Genomic DNA, 19289 nt, shown 5'->3' with positions numbered 1-19289 from the left:
GTCAAAGTCTCTATGGTAGAGCCTCAGCTACGTGCAAACACACTGCACAATATACTACTGCACATAAGAGTTATGAAGAGCTCTAGCGGGACACCTGGGTGGCTCAATGGGTTAAAGCCTCTGCCTTCGGCTCAGGTCATGATCCCAGGGTCCTGGGATCGAGCCCCAAGTCGGGCTCTCTGTTCAGCAGGGAGCCTGCTTCTCCCCCTCCCCTGCTAACTTGTGATCTGTCAATAAAGTCTATAAAAATATATATATATATAAAAAAAAGGAGCTCTAGCTATGAATTCACCAAGTCATCATGAGGAAGAGGAAGGAAACAGATTTATGGATAATCTACTTCATGGCAGCCTTGTTCTGAACCCATTATACATCTCATTAAACCCGCACAAAAATCCTAAGAGGCAAGAAACACTTTCCAGTTAACTGATGTCTGAGCTAAGGCTTCAAGAGTAAAAAACTTCCTTAAAGTCACCTGCTTGTGCAGAGTAGAGCTGTGATTCAAACTGAGGTCTGTGTGCTCTTACAACTTCTCCCTGTCCTGTATCCTTGCCAGGTTTCTAAAGAAGTTAGAAGATGCAGAATATAACCACACATAGTATGGCAGGAGAAAAATGTAAAACCTTATATTTTGCTTTGGTAATTTATCTTTCAGAATAGAAGTTAACTCGGGTGCTATCTTTCGAATCGCTAAGCTTAGAATAATGCCAAGTACACACAGGAAATGGGTGACCAGGCTGCGTTGTGTCTGAACCTCTGCGGGTTGGAAACTGCCCCAGTGAACACTTAAGCAACACATATTCTACTCTACATATACAGTGGGACAAGGCCTTTCTGGCAGTTGGCTGAAGTCCAGAACAGTCAAGCAAGACAAATGCTCCATGGGAAACAAAGTACAACCAGAAGGGTTCTGCAGAACTCTAGCCAGGATGGGTCTAGCTCTGAGCTGGTTCTATTCAAGTAGTTTTGAATTTAGAAGCCAGACCTTCAATGTTTTCTTTCCCCTATAGACCGGTGGCCAAGTTTTCCAGAAAGAATGATACTTTTTCTCTTGCTCACCTGGGGGATAAAGCTCCCAGAGTCCAGAGGATACTTCTGTTTTGCAGATATAGAACAAAGGACAGGTTGTTACTTTAAACTCTGTAACCACAGGAATTCACTGGTGAGAAACTTCTCTGCTCTGGAAATCTTCAGTAAAGGGCACAGATGGTATCTGTCACACACTGCCACAATGCCCCTCACTTTACTATGATGCACCAAAGTACAGCCCCCCAGTATGGCATGGATTTGTTTGGCTCTTCCTTTCCGCAGCTGCCCCTGAGCTTCACGTCATACCTCTCAGTCCCCTTGGAAAGCCTGCAGAGCTGTGCAGTGTTGGTTAATTTCTTCAGAGTGTGAGAGAGCCTCAGCCAGAAGTGGTGGCCCAGCCGCAGTGGAGAACATCACGGCTATGTGTTCAGTGAGTGATTTATCTTACGTAACAGCCCATTTAGCTGGGGCCTGAGGGAGACCCTCATCCAAAGAAGAAACTATCAGGGCCTTCTAGGAAAAGGAGGCCGAGGCAATCTGGCAGGGGACAGCAAGCATGTCTTCCATTTCTCTTCCCCCATGGCAAAATCTATTCAAGAATCCCAACAGAAAAAGTGCTGAGGGAGCAGGGTCAGCAGAAAAAGCAATGTGCATGGTAGAACACAGCAGAGTATCATGTCCTTTGTGAGTGAGTGAATGTTTGTGTGTACAGGGGTGGGGTGTGCAGTGTTGAAGTAAAATGACACTTTCTCTCAAAGACTACAGTCTCTGTGAAGTACTGACTGGAAATAAGTAACTTTATTCTCAGCCGTCGGGGAAGAAATAAAGCAGTCTGCTCCTTGAATGCATAAATGTAAATTGCTCAAAGAACACAGATCATACAGTCTTGCTGGCTTGTGAAATATCAAGCTACTAGAAAAGACAGGATAAGAGAGATGCGCATTCAGTCAGCAAAGAAAGGGTGGCTTGCCCCAGCAGGTCAAGCTCAGTGCAAAAGAGAAACACTACAGATGCAGAAGCCTAGGAAGGTAATGTCATAGTTTGACGTTTCACAAAGGATCTGGATCCTAATAACAGCTGAGAAGAATAAAAGAGACAAATCACACTGCCCAGGGAGACATAAGGGAAGGGTGTCTCAGCTCCTCGGTGGACTACCCATGACTAGCATGGCGCAGTGGTCTACCCCAAATGGGAAATACCGACTGTGAGAATTCCATCATTAGTATTTTTCTTTGTCTGGAATTCCCTTCACTCGGGCTGTGAAAACATACATGTTGTCTTTCAAGCTGCTCTACTCTAATGCCCTGTGGTTGGTAGAAATGAGGAGCAAAAGAGGGCCCAGTGCTAGGTCTGCAGTGACAGAGAGATTAAATCTAGCAATTTTGTGTTCACATCTCAATTAGACACTAAACCACCTAGACTGGTTCGAGGTCTCACTGGAGGGCATGTGACTTCCAGGCATGACCTCTGAGCTCCGGGAGGAAATTACTGGAACATGTAACACACAAGACTTACCTGCAAGCAAGAAGGTGATAAGGCAAGTTTCCTTTGGCAAATACAGCTTGAGACGAGAACCGCTGAAGACATATTCCACTACAGCTTCAGAACGACCTGCCCGTTGAAGGAAGGGCAGAAACTGCTTTGCTTTTTGGGTATCCTGGTGGATGAAAGAAAAGAATTGTTAGAAAAAAAGTCATAAAATCTAAGGAAATGATTCTCTCTCTGTACTAGGGCAAAAAGTCTGGCAAACCATAGAAAGCTTGGCACATACCTGCAGAAAAACAGATAATCCTGAAACTATGACATAGGGAAGATAGTCATGTGACTTCCACAGAAGAAACAGAGTTAATCTGAAATTTCCAGAACATTCTGTGTGCTTCCCACTGTTCTTTTACTATGCACTCCATGAATATACAAGTTAGGAAGGTGCTTTGAAATGAAAATTTCATTCCTCGTGGGTTGCAAAAAAGGGCTTCTCTTCCTTCAACAAAATCGAGGGGGAGAAGACTATATCAGCCTTTCATGGAGGTTAATTTAACCTTTAATTTTCATTTAAAAAAAAAAATGCTTCCCAGGCTGTGTTACATAAAGCCCCTTAACCAGTTCACCTTTAACCTTCAATGGGTTTTGTAGATTCAGAGCTCACTGTTTCTGAACATCAAGAGTGCAGTCTTCTTTGGGTGCCTACATTGCAAGCCTTGGTCTATGTGCTCTTCAAGGGTGAGCTGGGACCTGAGCAGACTGTTCCTGTTCCCAGCCTGGGAAATCTCTTAACAGTAAGACATACTCAGTGGGGACCTCCATTGTGTCAGCATGAACAATTACAGAAACAAGAAAAACACATGAAACCAAGTAGCACTTTAAAACTTTTTTCCCACATAAAACACAAAGTGCATGCCCTCTACCCTCAAGGGTAACCAGACCACGGACATTTTGAACCTCCGAGCTCTCAGCTAGAGAGCTTCAATTCCTTTCAGGAAAGCCTTCAACGTAATGAAACAGATGACAGAGTAAGCAAGCATCAAAACATCACAGTGCATGTGCTGGGCGAGTAGACACGGCACATCCAAATTTCCGAGGTTTTCAGCTCAGCCAGCAGAACTGTAAACTCCCTCTGAGGACAGCGAGCTCTGCATACTTCCCTGACTCCTGCGACACAAGCAGTCTGCACTCTGCCAAGCGCTTCCTTTCTGACTCTGCTCCTAGCAACAGAGCTACTGTATCTAAATTAATGCACATTAGATAATGAAAATTTAACAAGCCATCAAGTATTTGAGAGCTTTCACAGCAGCCAGAGGGGCTCCTCTCATTCAGGAGCAGTGAGGTAGGCTGGGATGAAAACAGTATTTATAGTAATGAGATTCATCCTTCCCTTCAAACAGATTCTCAGAGAAAAGAAGAGACAGTCATCCATTCTCAGCGTCTCTAATGGCACACTGGTAAAAAGGTAAGGTAACAATGAGCTTTAGCGAGTTGGGAACTCCTCCGGTGAACACTTAAGCAACACATATTCTACTCTACATATACAGTGGGACAAGGCCTTCCTGGCAGTTGGCTGAAGTCCAGAACAGTCAAGCAAGACAAATGCTCCATGGGAAAGAAAGCACTACCTGATTAAAATCCTTTTGCCACACTAGTCTAAATCTGGGACATTATTCATGAGCTGAACCAGTAAGTCAACAACAATTATTAAATTGATTATCGGAAATCATGAGGCAACTTAATGTCTCTGAAGAGAGGGCCTTTCCCCTCAAAACTATAGTAATCTATATTTTCCTGAAACAGACTTTTGCTCACTGTCATATGGACGCAATTATCTGGAGGAAAAAAAAAAAGGTGCTTACAAGAATAACAGCACACATACTCACAGGTATTAATATAAAGAGAAGGTTATAGCAGATTCTCACCCTATTTTGCTAAATGATTACTTAATTTACCAAAAGAGAGAATTTCTCAGACTGGGAACCAAGGAGAAATGGAGGCACCTTACTATCAGCCATGTAAAGAAAAAAAAAAAAAAGTTCCTGACTCTTCCTGAGTCTCAATCTACGATTTAATAGTCCTAATCCAGAAACAACAACATATGGGAAGATAGCAAAGAGAATATGACATGCCACTGACTATGACAAAAATTAGAAGTGAAAGCCAACCATGACAATTGAAGGCATGACGACAAATTTCAAAAGCCTACCACAACTGTCCATGTTTACCTCCAGAGGCCAAATTGCAAGATAAGACATGGAGCTCCCTCATCATTCCAAATGCTTGAAGATGATATGCCTATGAACCACCCGCTAAGGTCAAAGATACAAAATTTTACCCAAGTTCATAGATTTTTAAGAATAAAAAAATTTTATCAAGTCAATTAAATTGAATATAAGCACCAGAACATGTCAGCTCTTTCAAACTCTATCACAGGCAGACAATGGTGTCCGTCTTCCTTGTCATCTCAAGTGCTTCCCCTGCTTGGCATGTTCCTTCCAACCTTTAAAATTTGTCTCAGTGGCTCCTATGAAAAGACTGGCAAGTCAGACTGACAAGTTCCCTCAGGTGATGGAGCCGCCCATCAGTCCCTGCTACTTTAGCTATGGAATTTATTTATTTTAGGAGTTTTGATTGTTATGACCATAAAACTGACTGAATATGGTTAAACTGATTTGTCTTCCAAAGAGCCCATGCACTTCAGTCTCTGACACTCATTTCCAAGTTTCAACACTACGTAAATAAGAGAAAACTTGATGATGAGGAACAGTGTAATAGAGAGCAGTTTAGGCCCCACTGAAGAACTGAAGATGCCAGGTGCATCTTTAGGACAGTAGGGCGATCAAGTTCAAATGACAACATTAAGATGACACCTGAAATTCTCCGATAATCCTGAAGCAGCACTTAGTGAGATTTAGTGAAATTGAAGATTTCTTTATAACCTTAGAGTTCCAAAAGAATTTTTTTAAATTAAAGATTAAAGGCCTCAGATTTAAAGAGTTAACAACACTGAGACTTGAGGCACAGAAGGCTCATTTCAAGGCAGACTATTCAGTGTCCAGTATTTCTGTCTAGAAATCTAGTTGCAGACACTCTCATCCTCAGGTTTTCTATGCTGTGACTCATGTAGGTGAGGCCTGGGCATCTACTTGCCACAGTTTTCCCCATGACATTGGCTCAAGGCTTTGAGAATCCAAGCAGATAAATTAGCTATGGTTTTCTGCACCAATATTCCCCTCCACTGGTGTAAATAATCAAGAAGCAACTGTACTTCTGAGCAGGTAAGTCTTTTTTTGTTGCACTGCTAGTTTTCACATTACCTGTGCTCGAAAACAAACCACACATAAGTATTTTCCTGTAATCCTAGAGAAGCTAATTTAAGGTTGCATTAGCTACATTTAACTTGCTATTGTGGATGGCATCTCTTTAAGGAATGTTTCTGCCTCCTCAATGCACCTTGAAATTGAGAAAGTAATGGTGCAACAAATGTGCCTGGGGTGACTTCATTTCAAAGGATGCTAATATCTATACCTCACACTTAGTGGAACAGGGCTTGGAATGACCCCAAAGAAAGGCAGGATGATCCTTAGAGAGAGAAAAAGGTCGTAAAGGCACCTTAATTATACACTCCTACTCTGTTCTCACTTCCGGCCAGTCAGGCCAAACCTCTTCCAAATGCAGACTACATGTGTCAACGCCTATACAAAATTCCCTTCAGCAGGTAGATTGCAACCTGTCCCTACAAAGTACCACGTGTAAGTATGCACATGCTGAAAATAATTTAGTAGGATGAATTACCAAGTTTGGAAGAGTGGGACAGTTGAGGGCAGAAGAGGGCAGGGGAAGGGCTGGGGAAAGGCAGAGGAAGCAGAATCCTTACATGGCACGCACAGGACCAAGGTCCACAGCATGCTACTTAGACACACGTGTCCTCTGCATCCTAGAAGAGCAGAACTTATATAAATCAAAGTTCTGTGAATTCTGGAACAAGATTTAGGCTGTCAGTTTGTACTTGATGTTAGCAAAGTGAATTCTTTGATTTTTCCACTGAAAATACCCATAGAGTAGGCATAAACATAGTTTACTGGTGAGAAGCAAACATCACAATACACAAAACAGCACAGGGAAATGGGAATCAGAGTAAACCTATTAGTTAACCATTAATCAGGATTATCACGGGCAAGTCTCAAAAGGGAACTGTTAATAATGAACCTCACTAATTAGTTTTCATCATCACAATCACTCTTTGATTAACATCATAGCAAAAAGAACTAAAAACAAACACATGCAGAGCTTATTAGGGTACCAGGGGGGTGCTCTGCCAGAAACTTGAGCACTGGGAAGAGGCCCATCACACCTGACCAGGCTGCCTGGCACTACAACCATGTCCCCACATGGCTGGCTCCAGCGAAGCCAGAAGGTTTCTCCCCTGCCAGTGCTGACTATCCTCTCCATTGGTCGGCCTCAGGCTAGACCTCCAGAGCACCATGCTGTTTGGGTCCAACCAATTTTAATGCCGAAGTGGCAGAAGCTCTGTGTACAAAAAAAAAAACAGATACAAAGGGAAGGAAAGAGCGAAGAGATCAGAACTAATACCCAAGGACAGGCCCCAAACACACTCACTTTTTAAGTTGTATTGTGACAACTCATCGCCATAGTTAATAGATCTTTTCAGGGCTCCTCAGACCAGGAGGATTTTTCCCACAGCTATGTGGAAGACAAATCAGAAGTACATCCTCTATCAGAAAGGCAAAAAAGTCATCCACCACTCCGCGCTCTTCCTCTTTTCCACAACCTGGGCTCTATGGCCCCCATTGACATTTGAACAACACAGAACGAGGCTGTGAGTCTCTGTGAGGAACCAGCTGTACAGCAAGATCTCTTAATAGATAATATATAACCCAAATAATATATATGAGATATATTACATTATATATATATATATATGATAATAAGATTAATATATGATATAAATCTCTGAATATAAATGGGACCCTGGAGGGAGACACTTGAAAATGCCCTCTAGCTCCAATATTTACCACAAAGCACTTAAAAATTTGAAACCAACCTTCCCTGGCTGGTTGTCAATGTTTCATGAAGAGGTGTGTATGAGCGAACTAGGGACGGAAACATCAGTGAGGTGCAAGTTTAACAGGAATGAAGTAAACATAGGAGAGAACCTAGAGAAAAACACTCTGACTGAAAGCATTACAAGGAAACAAGAAAAAAAAAGGTGCTGAAACTAGGCCATCAATAATCTTTCATTAAGTGCTGTCTACAGTTTTACAGTTTCTCACACTATTTACTCCCCTTGGCACAGAACCTCACTCAGGCCTCCAACATGTGGAAGTGTAGGAGAAACAATGTTTCGTGCTTTGGGCTCCACTTCCGAGAGCAGGAATCAAGAGGACATCTGCAGGAGCACTAGGCTGTGCGACAGCTTTGAGCTTGGGAGGCTGGTGTTCCAATCTCTGGCACCCTCAACAGAGGTTTTCTCCTCTGACTCTCCTCCTTTACCAGTTATTAGGTTAGGATGGCATGGCTAAGCAAAGCTTCCCTTCCCAAACCTTCCCAAAACTTGCAAGCTAAGGACAGACCAAAGGGCAGAAGGAGCAGCACTTCCCAAATTGGAAGAAAGCCACAGAGCATGTCAGAGCTTCATGTCCCAAATATGGAGGAGAAGAAGTTTCTCTGCAATCAGATTTGAAAAAAAACTTTGCCTGTTGCTCTCAGGAGCCCTGCAAAGGACAGGTGTTTGTAATATTTGTATTTGGTCGGTCTTGTCCACCATCTATTTTCTTCCCAAAAGGTCCAATAATGATAAAAGAAGGGACTTCCAATGCTGAGATAAGAAGACACAACCTGTGTTTAGAAGAAAAATGGGCCAAGTAGCATTCCGATGGACGGTCAACAGCAGCCTGAGTAGGAAAAAGTCGGATCGCATTACACAGATAGATTAGGGAACCCCAGAATATGGCCTGGACTTCAACTGTAATCACCCCAAACTGTTAATAGCTTAAAACTCCCTCAACGGGGGTTGGATAAACCAGCTGTGGTCCTCACACAAAGGAACACTACTCCGCAGTAAAAACAATACAGGCAACAACACAGATGGCCCTCAAAGGCAGGATTCCTTTTCTAAAACACTGTGACAAAAGGTTAGAGTAGAAGGTCAGAAAATGGATCAGTGGCTGCCAAGGACTGGGGGAAGGGCCAGAGGTGAACTCCAAGGACATGGAGAATTTTGTGGGATGATGCAATAGTTCTATTGTCCTGACTATGGTGATGATTACATGTATACACTGCTTCTCAAAATGTACCTCTGTCAAAACTGACAGAATTATATACTACAAATGATATAGTTTTATAAATTAAACCTAAATTTTTAAAAATAAAAAAAAATTGGCCTAGATAGGTAGCTTATGCAAAATTTTAATTTTTAACTTAAGAAAACCTTTTTCCTAGTCAACTAATTTGTAAGTATCTCAGAGTTACAAGTTCAAAATGAAGAACTTTTCATGCTTCAGATAAACTGCCTTATCTAACTGTTCAATGAATTAAAGTATTTTAAAAATTCAAGCAGAAAATAGTTTAGATGAGAAAAATCATGAGGTTAGAAGAGCACAGAAAAAAATCTTATTGGTTTCCCAAAAGCAGTATAAGAAAGTATTAATTCTTAGGCAATGGCTAAAGGAAAGCATGACACCATCCTTAAATTGGCTATGTAGAGGAAATATTTTGTTCAAATGAAGAAACAAGTACTACTAAGTACATATCCAGACTGACATTTCTTTTCTACCTTGAAATAAAATCATGTGATATGGCTTAATGGGAATAAAATAATATCCACTTCTTTATCAAATGAAAATTCTATACTAGCTCAGAGATTATTCTTTTATTGAATGACTTTCAATTTCCCAAATTTAACCAGCTGAAATTATACTGTGATAACCATTCAATTTAACCTTTAGAAATGAAGTCATTGCCTTTTAGTGGAAAAATCTGCATTTTATCATCAACAGGAAATACAATGCCCTTGGCTTATTCTACAAGACCTTTTTAGTCCTGAAACTTTAGCACAGAAAGAGCAGATGGTGGTATATGTGTGCCTCATATAAAAAGTGGAGAAGTAAGTATTTACCTAGTTAGAATAAACTATCAACTATCCAAGCTTGCTTTCTTCCTATATTCAATCTTCTTTCTCTAACTTGGATGAGGTGGGAAGCCCATCGAGGTGGTATGCCAAGGGATGTCCTTCGTCAAGTCTGCAAAACCACAAACTATCTCAAAGTTAGGACTTGTAATTTGTGAGGGCCAGAAAAGTTTCTAAAAATAAACCCTACCTTCCTTCCCTCATCCCAAACTGTCCCTTTCCCCATTTCTCCAAACTCTAACTTCCCAACAGATTATTACAATTTTTTCTTAAACCGATATTCAGTGTTAAGACTTTGCAAATTATAACCCTACATGAAATGCTCCTCTCCCTTCTCTTGCTGACTACTGGATGGTGGCCCATCAAGCCTGCTTTATAATGGATGCCCTGGGCCTTCTCTTCACATAGACCCTGGAAATTCCCTTCCCATCCTGTCCTGGGTTATGGTTACTAGATCCACAAATTCCACTTTCTTGGTTTACTTCCTTTCCATTAGAAAAAAATATCCTATTCTTATTTCATGGAGAAAATGTCTTCTCTCTCTGAGGTCAGGTAGGTTAATAAGGTATTGTTTTTGTAGTTTCAGTCAGGAAAAACACTATCCATAAATACTTTGAGTCAACAGATAAATTCCTTTCATAATTCATCAGCACAGTAATAAAGTATCTAGAGGAACTTCACACTGGAAGACATATCTTCCAATTATTTTCAGGTTAAATATTTCTCAAAAAAACATGTAATTTATCCAGATTGTAGACATCTGATTTGTAATACAGAATTAAATTGATTAAAAAATAGTTAAAGGAAACATTTCTATGTTAAACTGGTAAAGATAACTACAAACAATGATAACAGAAAAAGACCATTTACATTTAAAACAACTGTGCTGTTGGGGCACCTGGGTGGCTCAGGAGGTTAAGTGTCCAAGGCTCAGGTCATGATCTCAGGGTCATGGGATCAAGCCCCACGTCAGGCTCAATGCTGAGCCTGGAGTCTGCTTCAGATTTTCTCTTCCTCTCCCTTCCGCTCACTCTCTCACTGTCTCTCATATAAATAAAATCTTTAAAACAACTGTGCTGTTCCCTTTCTAAGAATGAAATGAGGAATCTTTGTTGGAAAACCATCACAGACGTCCTGAACATTTCTGGAAAAAGGGAATGTCACTGGTCTAAAAGCACAGCTTCTACGTGGTAGGTGATGACAGTGAGAATCTGAAACAAAGCAACTAACCGGTCTCCTGTTCTGGATGTCAACTACCAGGCCACGATGAAAAATAACAGGGTTGAAATACATTTTGTTCTTTCAAAGTTTAAGATCAATTTTTATCACTTCCAAAGTCTCCTCTATAGGCAAGAGGCAAAAATTTATTACAGAAGCAGAAAATGGCTTCAGAGATAATTAAAATAATATGTGCAGAGTAAAGAATTTAAAAGACAGTCTGATGAAGCACAAGTTTCATTTCATGGGCAAATCAAGAACTCAGGGGCAAGGAAATTGATGTCATGCTAAACTCTACCTCACCTGAGATAAGAACCCAACTTTAGAAAAGGATAAAGAAAAAAATCAGTAAGCAACCTGTGACATAAAATTTTTTAAAAAATCAAAATAAATTTTATTATAAAAGGTTAGAGGATTAAAATAACTCCAATACCCACTAAAATACTCTGAACATTCATTTTCACCTGGAGACATACCAATTTAAGTCCAATGAATCTTAAAGAAAGCTTTTTTTATTATGTTTAATTTGTTTTCTTGAGGCTCTACATTTTTAAATATTTTATTTTACTTGAATTCAATTAATTAACATACAGTGTATTATTAATTTCAGAGGTAGAGTCCAGTTATTAATCAGTTATAAAACCCTGTTTTTAAAGAGTGAATAAAATAGATAACTAAAAAATTTGGGGGAGAAAGTTCTAGTTTTTGAGACATGGAGAAAAATGACAACTATTATGGCATAAGTTTAGTATTAAGAAAGAAAATGATTGGTTTTGAAGAATATATCAAACCAAAAATCTAATCATTTCACTCAATAAAGATTTATAAATGATGATCTTAAAAAAACACAAAACTATATGGTATCCTTTGGCATAAGTGTCCACATAAGGGACTATTCTCAGAAAATAATTACAGACTATGAATTAGCTAAAGAAATAAAAATGTTGTTTCTTTTTATTTTTTAATTAATTAATTAATTAATTTGAGAGAGAGAGAGAACAAGAGAGCACAAGCAGGGGGAGGGGCAGAAAGAGAGGGAGAAGCAGACTCCCTGCTGAGCAGGGAGCCCGATGTTGGGCTTGATCCCAGGACTCTGGGATCCTGACCTGAATGGAGGGCAGACGCTTAACTGACTGAGCCACCCAGGTGCCCCTAAAATGTTGTTTCTGAAAGAAAAGAACATCTGAAATAAATATCCAAGAATAAATATCCAGAAAGCTTGGATATTCCAAAGAATAAATATCCAGAAGCTCACGAAATAAATTACAGTACATCAAGAAGACAGAAGACTAGGTAGACATTAAAAGTATGGTTCAAGAAGACATTCATGTGCAAAAATATAACAGGAAAAGGCAATTAAGCATCTACCATGTGCCAGGCATTGTTCAAGGCACTGAGGGTATAGTTAAGAATTAAACAAAGTTTCTGTCCTAAAAACAGTTTATATCATTTAAAGGGGAGGGGAGGGAGGAAAAATGTAAAAAAACCCTATTTTGGTAAATAGATGTATTTTTACTGACAAAATTCTGATGGTAGCAGTAGAGATCATTTTCTTCTTTTTGGCTTACTGATTTTTTGATGCATTTAAAATAAAAAATTTTGACAAAATTTGTGGTACAAAAATGTGTAAGCTTTTGTTTTCAAAAGAAAATACATTAACATTCAGTGCTGATTCAGCTCTGCCCAGATTAACTCACAAATTACTCAGGTCAGAAAACTGTCTCCCCAGTTGTTTAAGAGCCAAATTCAACATTTTCTACAGTGATAATAGGCTTAAATTGTAATAAAACTACCCTTACAGAAAAGGGTAGTTAGAAATGTAGTGTTTTGGAGGTACCGAGAAATTCTAATTCTTCCTGAAGAAAAATACAGATTTAACTCTGCCTCACCTAGTGACTTTACAACTCTGGTTTAATGTAATCACATGTAGATACTGTATTGGGGATCTTGAAGTACAACCCTAAGGATCTAGCTTACCATTGGAAACCATGGACCCCAGAATGCATGAGTGATGGCAGAGAATTCAGACAGAGTTTTGATCAGCATACCCAAATGAATCTGGAGGATCTCCCATCATTGTCATATCTTTCTCTAAGAGTACACAGCTAATTATGGATGCCCTGAATTTCTTACACATTGAAAACCACACAGACACCATGATTACATACATTTATCTACTTACTATTCTTAGGAAACACTCTTAACTGTGATGGCATAGAGCCATAAGACATTGCTCCTGGGGATAATTCAGTTGGGAAAATTCGCTTTTGCTCCCTATGTTCCTTCAGTTAACAAAAACTGCTCTAAAGTCACCAGTAACTGGTTTTGCTAAATCCACTGGATAGTTCTCAGTCTTCATCCTTCTTCATCTTGAAGCAGCATGGTTAATCTTGTGCTGTAAGGCTCTCTCTTCTTAGTTACTAGGATTTCCTCTGATAGCTCGGGAAACACGTTTTTCACCTTTGTTTGGTGGGTTATACCCATCAAACAATGTATGATCTTTCTATTTTGGAGATAAAGGGCTTGGCCTAGAGGCTCTTCTCTTGATATTCCCTGGGAATTTTGTATATTCATACCACATATATACCCAACATCCCTAAGTTCATGCATAAAGCCCAGGCAACATTTTGGGGGCCCTATATCATTTGAATGGCTCCTGGTACCTCACTTTTAACGTGTCCAGAAACTCTTAGTTTCCCCCACAATTCTACACCACCAGTATCTACCATATGGGAAAAGCAGTACCACCAAATCACCTGTTGTTTGTAGCCACTCAGAGTGCTCATGCATGACGCCTAGTTTCATCCCCCTGATGCAAGCAATGACCACATTCTACCAGTCCTGCCACCAAACTAGATCTCAAATTTATCTTCCCACATCCACTGTCACAGCCTCAGTTTCAGCTACTGTTCAGTACCCCAGTAACCAGTGTCCTAAAGCCACTCTTGCTCAAGTCTATCTCCAGCAGCAGCCAGGATAGTGGCAGTAGGGTGGGGGAGGGGATAATACATAATTATAAAATGCTGACCTAATTAGTCTCTCCCTTGTCAATAATTTCTCATTATTCTTTGGACAGATTTCAAAAGTTCTCCTCAAGGATCACAAAGTAAATGTTTCAATCATTTGCTGTCTTAATTTCAATCACTATCTTTAATATTCCAGCAACAGTGGCCTTGCCTCTTAGATGCAAGCAACTTCCTACCTCAAGACCTTTCTGTATAGAGTTTCATTCTTTAGCCCTGAACAAGATCTTTAATGGACTCCTTCTTTAGACCTCACTTTATAATCACTAAATAGACTTTGTCCTACCATGTGGAATAAGCTCTAACACATACGCTCACTACTAGCACAAGTGTAATTATAGAAAGAATTGCAGGGGCACCTGGGTGGCTCAGTCAGTTAAGTGTCTGCCTTTGGCTCAGGTCATGATCTCTGGGTCCTGGGATTGAGTCCCCAGCCAGATCCCTGCTGGGGGGCAGGTGCAGAGCCTGTTTCTCCCTCTCCCTGTTGCACCCTTGCTTGTGCTCTCTGCCAAATAAATAAATAAAATCTTAAAAAAAAAAAAAAGAAAGAAAAATTGCATGTCATATCCTCAACACCCAGCATTGTGTGTGACATATAAGCAGCACTCAATAAATACTTACGGTTTGATCATTCATTCACTGACTCAACATGACAAATGCATTTAAAAAACAGGCCAGATGGCATATGCTAAATATCTAAAGAGATAAAGGGGTGGCTGAAGTACTCGGAAAAGGGAGGTTTATAATATGGGACTTGAATTGGATAAAGAGTTTAGAATGATGATGGCAGTGGTAGTTACCATGCATAGAGGACTTTCTATCTGCTCAGTAGATGCTCGGCAATTTGCTAATAATCACCACCACCATGGGAACCAGGGCCCTCGGCTGAGCTCTTGCGTCAAGGGCTGTGAGTACTCCGTACATACTAAAGGATTTGATCACACCACAACCTAATGAGATAGAGGCCATTATTATTCATTTTACAGTGGAAAAATTGTGGCATGGAGGAGTTAAATAGCTCCCTCAAGGTGACAAAGTCATAAGCAGTGGAGCCAGGACCTGAGCTTGGCTCATCCGATACTGGACCCAGGCTATGGATCATGACTCCACACTGCCACTATACTGTAGTAAATATGCACCCTTTCCACTGCATCCTTCTACAAGCCTGTCCACTTCTAGGTACCAACCAGCACAGTTAACCCTGTACCTAGCAGTCAGGGTCACATAATCTCCTGAACACAGTATCGTATTGCTTTAGGTCACCACCTGGCAAATCAAATCTAAACGAGGCTCTGTGAAGAGATACAAAAAAAGACCTCCCTTCCCTAGGAGTTTAGAAACCAGTGTGCATGTCAACTTGAGAATAGTTACCAATCAATACACCAATAAGCATAAAATCATGGTAGTAAGTGATTATGTAAATGCCCAAGAAAGGCGTAAGCAGAAGGTAGTGAGGATAGAAAGGGGAAACTGCCTGGAAGAAAGGACATGCCCTGAAGGAGGAGAAAGACATGGTCAGGAGAGGTGAAGAGAGTCCTCCAAGAAGAAATGCCATTCAAGAAACACTAATTAATTACACAGTCTACACTGAGAAACTGAAACAGGGATGGACTGAATGACATAAAAGAAAACGAATGGTTTCTCCAGTGGGTGAGGTATCTGGACATGCTGCAGTAATGTATTATCAATAGAACTCTAAATTCAAAACCTTGGTAATATCTTTTTATTCTCAGACACCCCCAAACCTAACACTGTCTTAGGCATTCTATCATTTCTTCCTGAGAACACCATTTCTTGAAGAACTGAGGCACAAAATTACTAGGTAATTTCAAGCTGACCCTATGCTCTGATTCAAGGATATTTATCTAGACATGAACACTGCAAAGAGAGTCCAAAATTCTGTACAACATATTCTGTAGGGAGTATGTTGGAAGCATGCTAAATAAAACCTTAAAATACAAGTAAGCAGAATGTCTATGTTAGTAAAATGACTTACTTTGAGATGTTTATATAAGCAATAGCCACAGGACAAAATGAGTTCAATCTAGGGCTAAGCAGAGTTATGATGGTGAAGTGGAGAGTGAAGCCAGGGTTGGCTAGAAATATTTCAAGTTCTATCACATCATTCAGCAGCCACGAGACAGAGAAGACAACCCAAACACACACCTGAACCTGGGAATCAAAAATTTTATCAACTGCCTTCAAAATATCCTAACATTCATTTGGCTAAGCCTATGATGGGTTCGTTTAACCAATTTGGACCCATGAAATAGAATCAAAGAACAATATCCACATGTACCCAGAGAACAGGAAAGGAAACTCAGGAGCAGGAATCAGCAATACCCAAATCTATGCTAGTGGCTGCTCCCTGTGGGAAGAGGTGTCACTTCATTTGGAAGAAGCTCTTGAACTCCCTCAATTTCCTTTCTCTTTCTGTTGGCTAAAGGAAGAAAGTAGAAAGTCATTATTAGAGCTCAGGACACTTAAATGAAAGCCAGGAACCTGTTTCTAAGGGGCTCATTTGCATGCATTCCTGTGTGTGAAGCCATAGTTAAATAAGGAATCCAAAGGGAAATAGAAAAATCTGTGGCAGAAAACTTCCTGAAACAGAGTTCAGTGCAGGGACATATCAAGTCTGATTATTTTGGAAAGAAGAGGTTTTATCATCAGACGCAACAAATAACGAATGCCTGCCTTTGATCGTGCTCCACCTCTGGGCAAGTCACTTGATCAAATGCTTTCTTCAGAGGTGCTGAATTGCACTGCTGGGACACACTCAGCAAATGTCAAATTGTGCCCTGTCTTCAATGTCCAATCTCTTTACCTCAATTGGCTAGGGTGCCTGAATTTTCCACAACAAAAACCTATTGGTGAACATAATGGTAGACCAAGTAAGGTACACGGCATGGAAGCAGGCAATCTGTAGATGAAAGAGACATTCACTTTACAACTTAAAAAAAAAAAAATTACTTTCACAATGAAACGACTCTTCACATTTCTGGGTATACAGCAAGCAATCAAAGACCTTTCAAAGCACATGATTACATGATCTCTTACTGCCCAATTTATAAATTGATATTCTATTTCTCTTGTTTCTGCAATTGCTTCTCCTTTTAAAGAATAATTCCCCAAAATGGAAAAATCATGACTATTTATTTAAAGTAGCCTCCATGTCCACTGTGGAGCCCGGTGTGGTGCTTGAACCCACAACTCTCGAGATCAAGAGTTGGACAACTCAACCAACAGAGCCACCCCGGTACCCCCAAATTGTAACACTTTAATACAAATATAAAATGAACACAGCAAATATTTATTTTAATCCACTAATTAATGAGGCACCCAAGAAGATACTAAACTATTCAAAAGAGAATCCGAAGACCACATATATATATATAAGGCAACCAGATGCTGAAATGAATTGACTGAAGATGCAAAACCGTAGAGTAAAATTACAGAGTGAAAATGTAACATTTGAAATAATTTCTTTTACAGGGTGGAAATCAACCATGTTGTATGTACAGGACCATATTTGTACAAGCAGGAAATCATCTGCATCATCACATCAGGCCTTCACAAGTTAAACTCTCCCTGCAGAGGTGCAAGACTGCCTGGCCACAAAGGAGCAGACCCCGACAGAATCAGATAACCCCAAGGGGTTGACCAGGCAGAGCCCAGAATTCCTCTGAAAGAATACCGAGTAATTTTTGTGCCTGTCCCAAAGTCTTTAACAATTTCTCCTGATACTCCCAACTAATGGAGATGAGATACTATGTCCTAAATTTAGTGCCCTATGGTGCAAAATGAAGAAACAAACAAACAAAACTTACCCTGCTAACAAAACCATGCACACAGACATAAAAGGAACAGAACTGAGTGGAAGAGTGGATTTAAATTTGTAAAAGGAGGTGCCTTAAACATAACCATCACTAACTATGGTAAACACTGAAATATAATCTTGAAATAACTCCAGCATTTCTTTCCAGGTTTCACTGAGAAACTCATTCAGTCTGAGAAAGACTTCTCTCCTCTGCCCACTGAGCATAAATGCTTTCAAATTTTGTTAGAAGGAGAAGGGGATACCCCTGCAGTTCTGGGGAGTTTGAACAGAGAGCTTCAAAAACAAGAACAACTGGCCACAAAGGACTACTATGGCTGAAAGAACAATGGACAAAAAGACAGTGAAGCAAAGCCCTCAACTGTCAAGGAGAGCAACTAGCTGAAACAAACTCCCCCAACACAGTCAAGGTCACCTTAACAACATCCAGCTCTGGAGGGGAGGAGTGGGGAAGAGAGGAAAAAGTTAAAAAGAAAAGAAGACACCCCATCCATCTTAGCAGCTAAGAAACTTCCAGAGCAGCTGCCACTTGGGAATCACAGGTACCTTGTGCCACAGGGCTGCAGTACGTGTTTCTGTGCTGCGAGAATCCAACACAAGGAACTGCATGCTGCAGTCCGCTTGAAGTTTAAGAACCTTGAGTGGGGACGGAGGAAGAAGGGAACTGAGGAGCAAGATCTTCCCCCAGATTAGCAACATCTTAAACTTTGAAATATACAGGAGCGATGAAAGAAAACAACCACAAGAACCCATCACCATTATATATCATGGCTTCCCCACAAGGGGCTACCATATTTATGGAGCACATCATGCTTGCCCTAGAGAGCAGGTCAGCAGCCAGTGAGAGTTCCTATGGGATTTCTCCAGGGTGGCAAATGCACAGCCCAGCCTTTGGGCCAGTGGCGATGGTGTGAATGGAGCTCTAGCGCTGAGCAACCCTCCAGGTCACAGAAGCCCACCACGCAGAAACCACAGGCTTTGGCCTTGTGTAATTGGTACAAAAGGGACATCAGAACTAGACTGGAGGCTAAGAAAGAGTAAGAGAGGGAAGCGCTATTAAAACAACAAAACAACAAACAAAAAATGAGCAATGGTGCCATTAAGGTACGGTGATTAGAAAGAATAGAAAGGTGGCTGAAAATAACTACAGACTAATGAAAGAGACCATATACATACGTGGGCCAGAAGACATGGAAAAGGAAACCAATTTCACATTGACCTAACTTACAAAGCCTCTAGGTGATGGTATGGTTTTCACCCTCTTTGCACTTACAGGGCAAACCAGTTTTAACTTCCCTTTAGCCAAAAAGGATATTATTACTTAACTCTTCCAGGGAGGCCCAGTCATGGGGGAGTTAGGGAAAGAGAACTTCTGTAAAGGGGCTAGAGCCTCAAGCAAAAGGAGGATAGCTTAAATACCCCCAGGAAAAGAGGACAATACAAATACAAGAAAGCATTGGAAAATTAGGAGCTGAAGGAAAAGGTCAGGAGAAAATGCTAGAGAAAAATCCCATTTCCTTATTTATTTTTGAATATATTTATTTATTTG

The 19289-nt window shown here is 40.5% G+C and overlaps 1 protein-coding gene across 1 annotated transcript in view; it reads right to left on the bottom strand.

Moving 5' to 3' along the window:
• The window catches only part of SND1 (staphylococcal nuclease and tudor domain containing 1), a 414504-nt gene that overhangs the window by 148947 nt on the left and 246268 nt on the right, over positions 1–19289 (bottom strand). Inside the window, exon 15 of the mRNA XM_059171771.1 lies at positions 2545–2686. Within this exon, the coding sequence (XP_059027754.1) occupies positions 2545–2686 (142 nt within the window). The remainder of the gene's footprint in view (positions 1–2544; positions 2687–19289) is intronic.

This window comes from Mustela lutreola, chromosome 4 (genome assembly GCF_030435805.1).
Source record: "Mustela lutreola isolate mMusLut2 chromosome 4, mMusLut2.pri, whole genome shotgun sequence".
Lineage (NCBI taxonomy): Eukaryota > Metazoa > Chordata > Mammalia > Carnivora > Mustelidae > Mustela > Mustela lutreola.
This window is presented reverse-complemented; position numbering and strand designations above follow the sequence as displayed.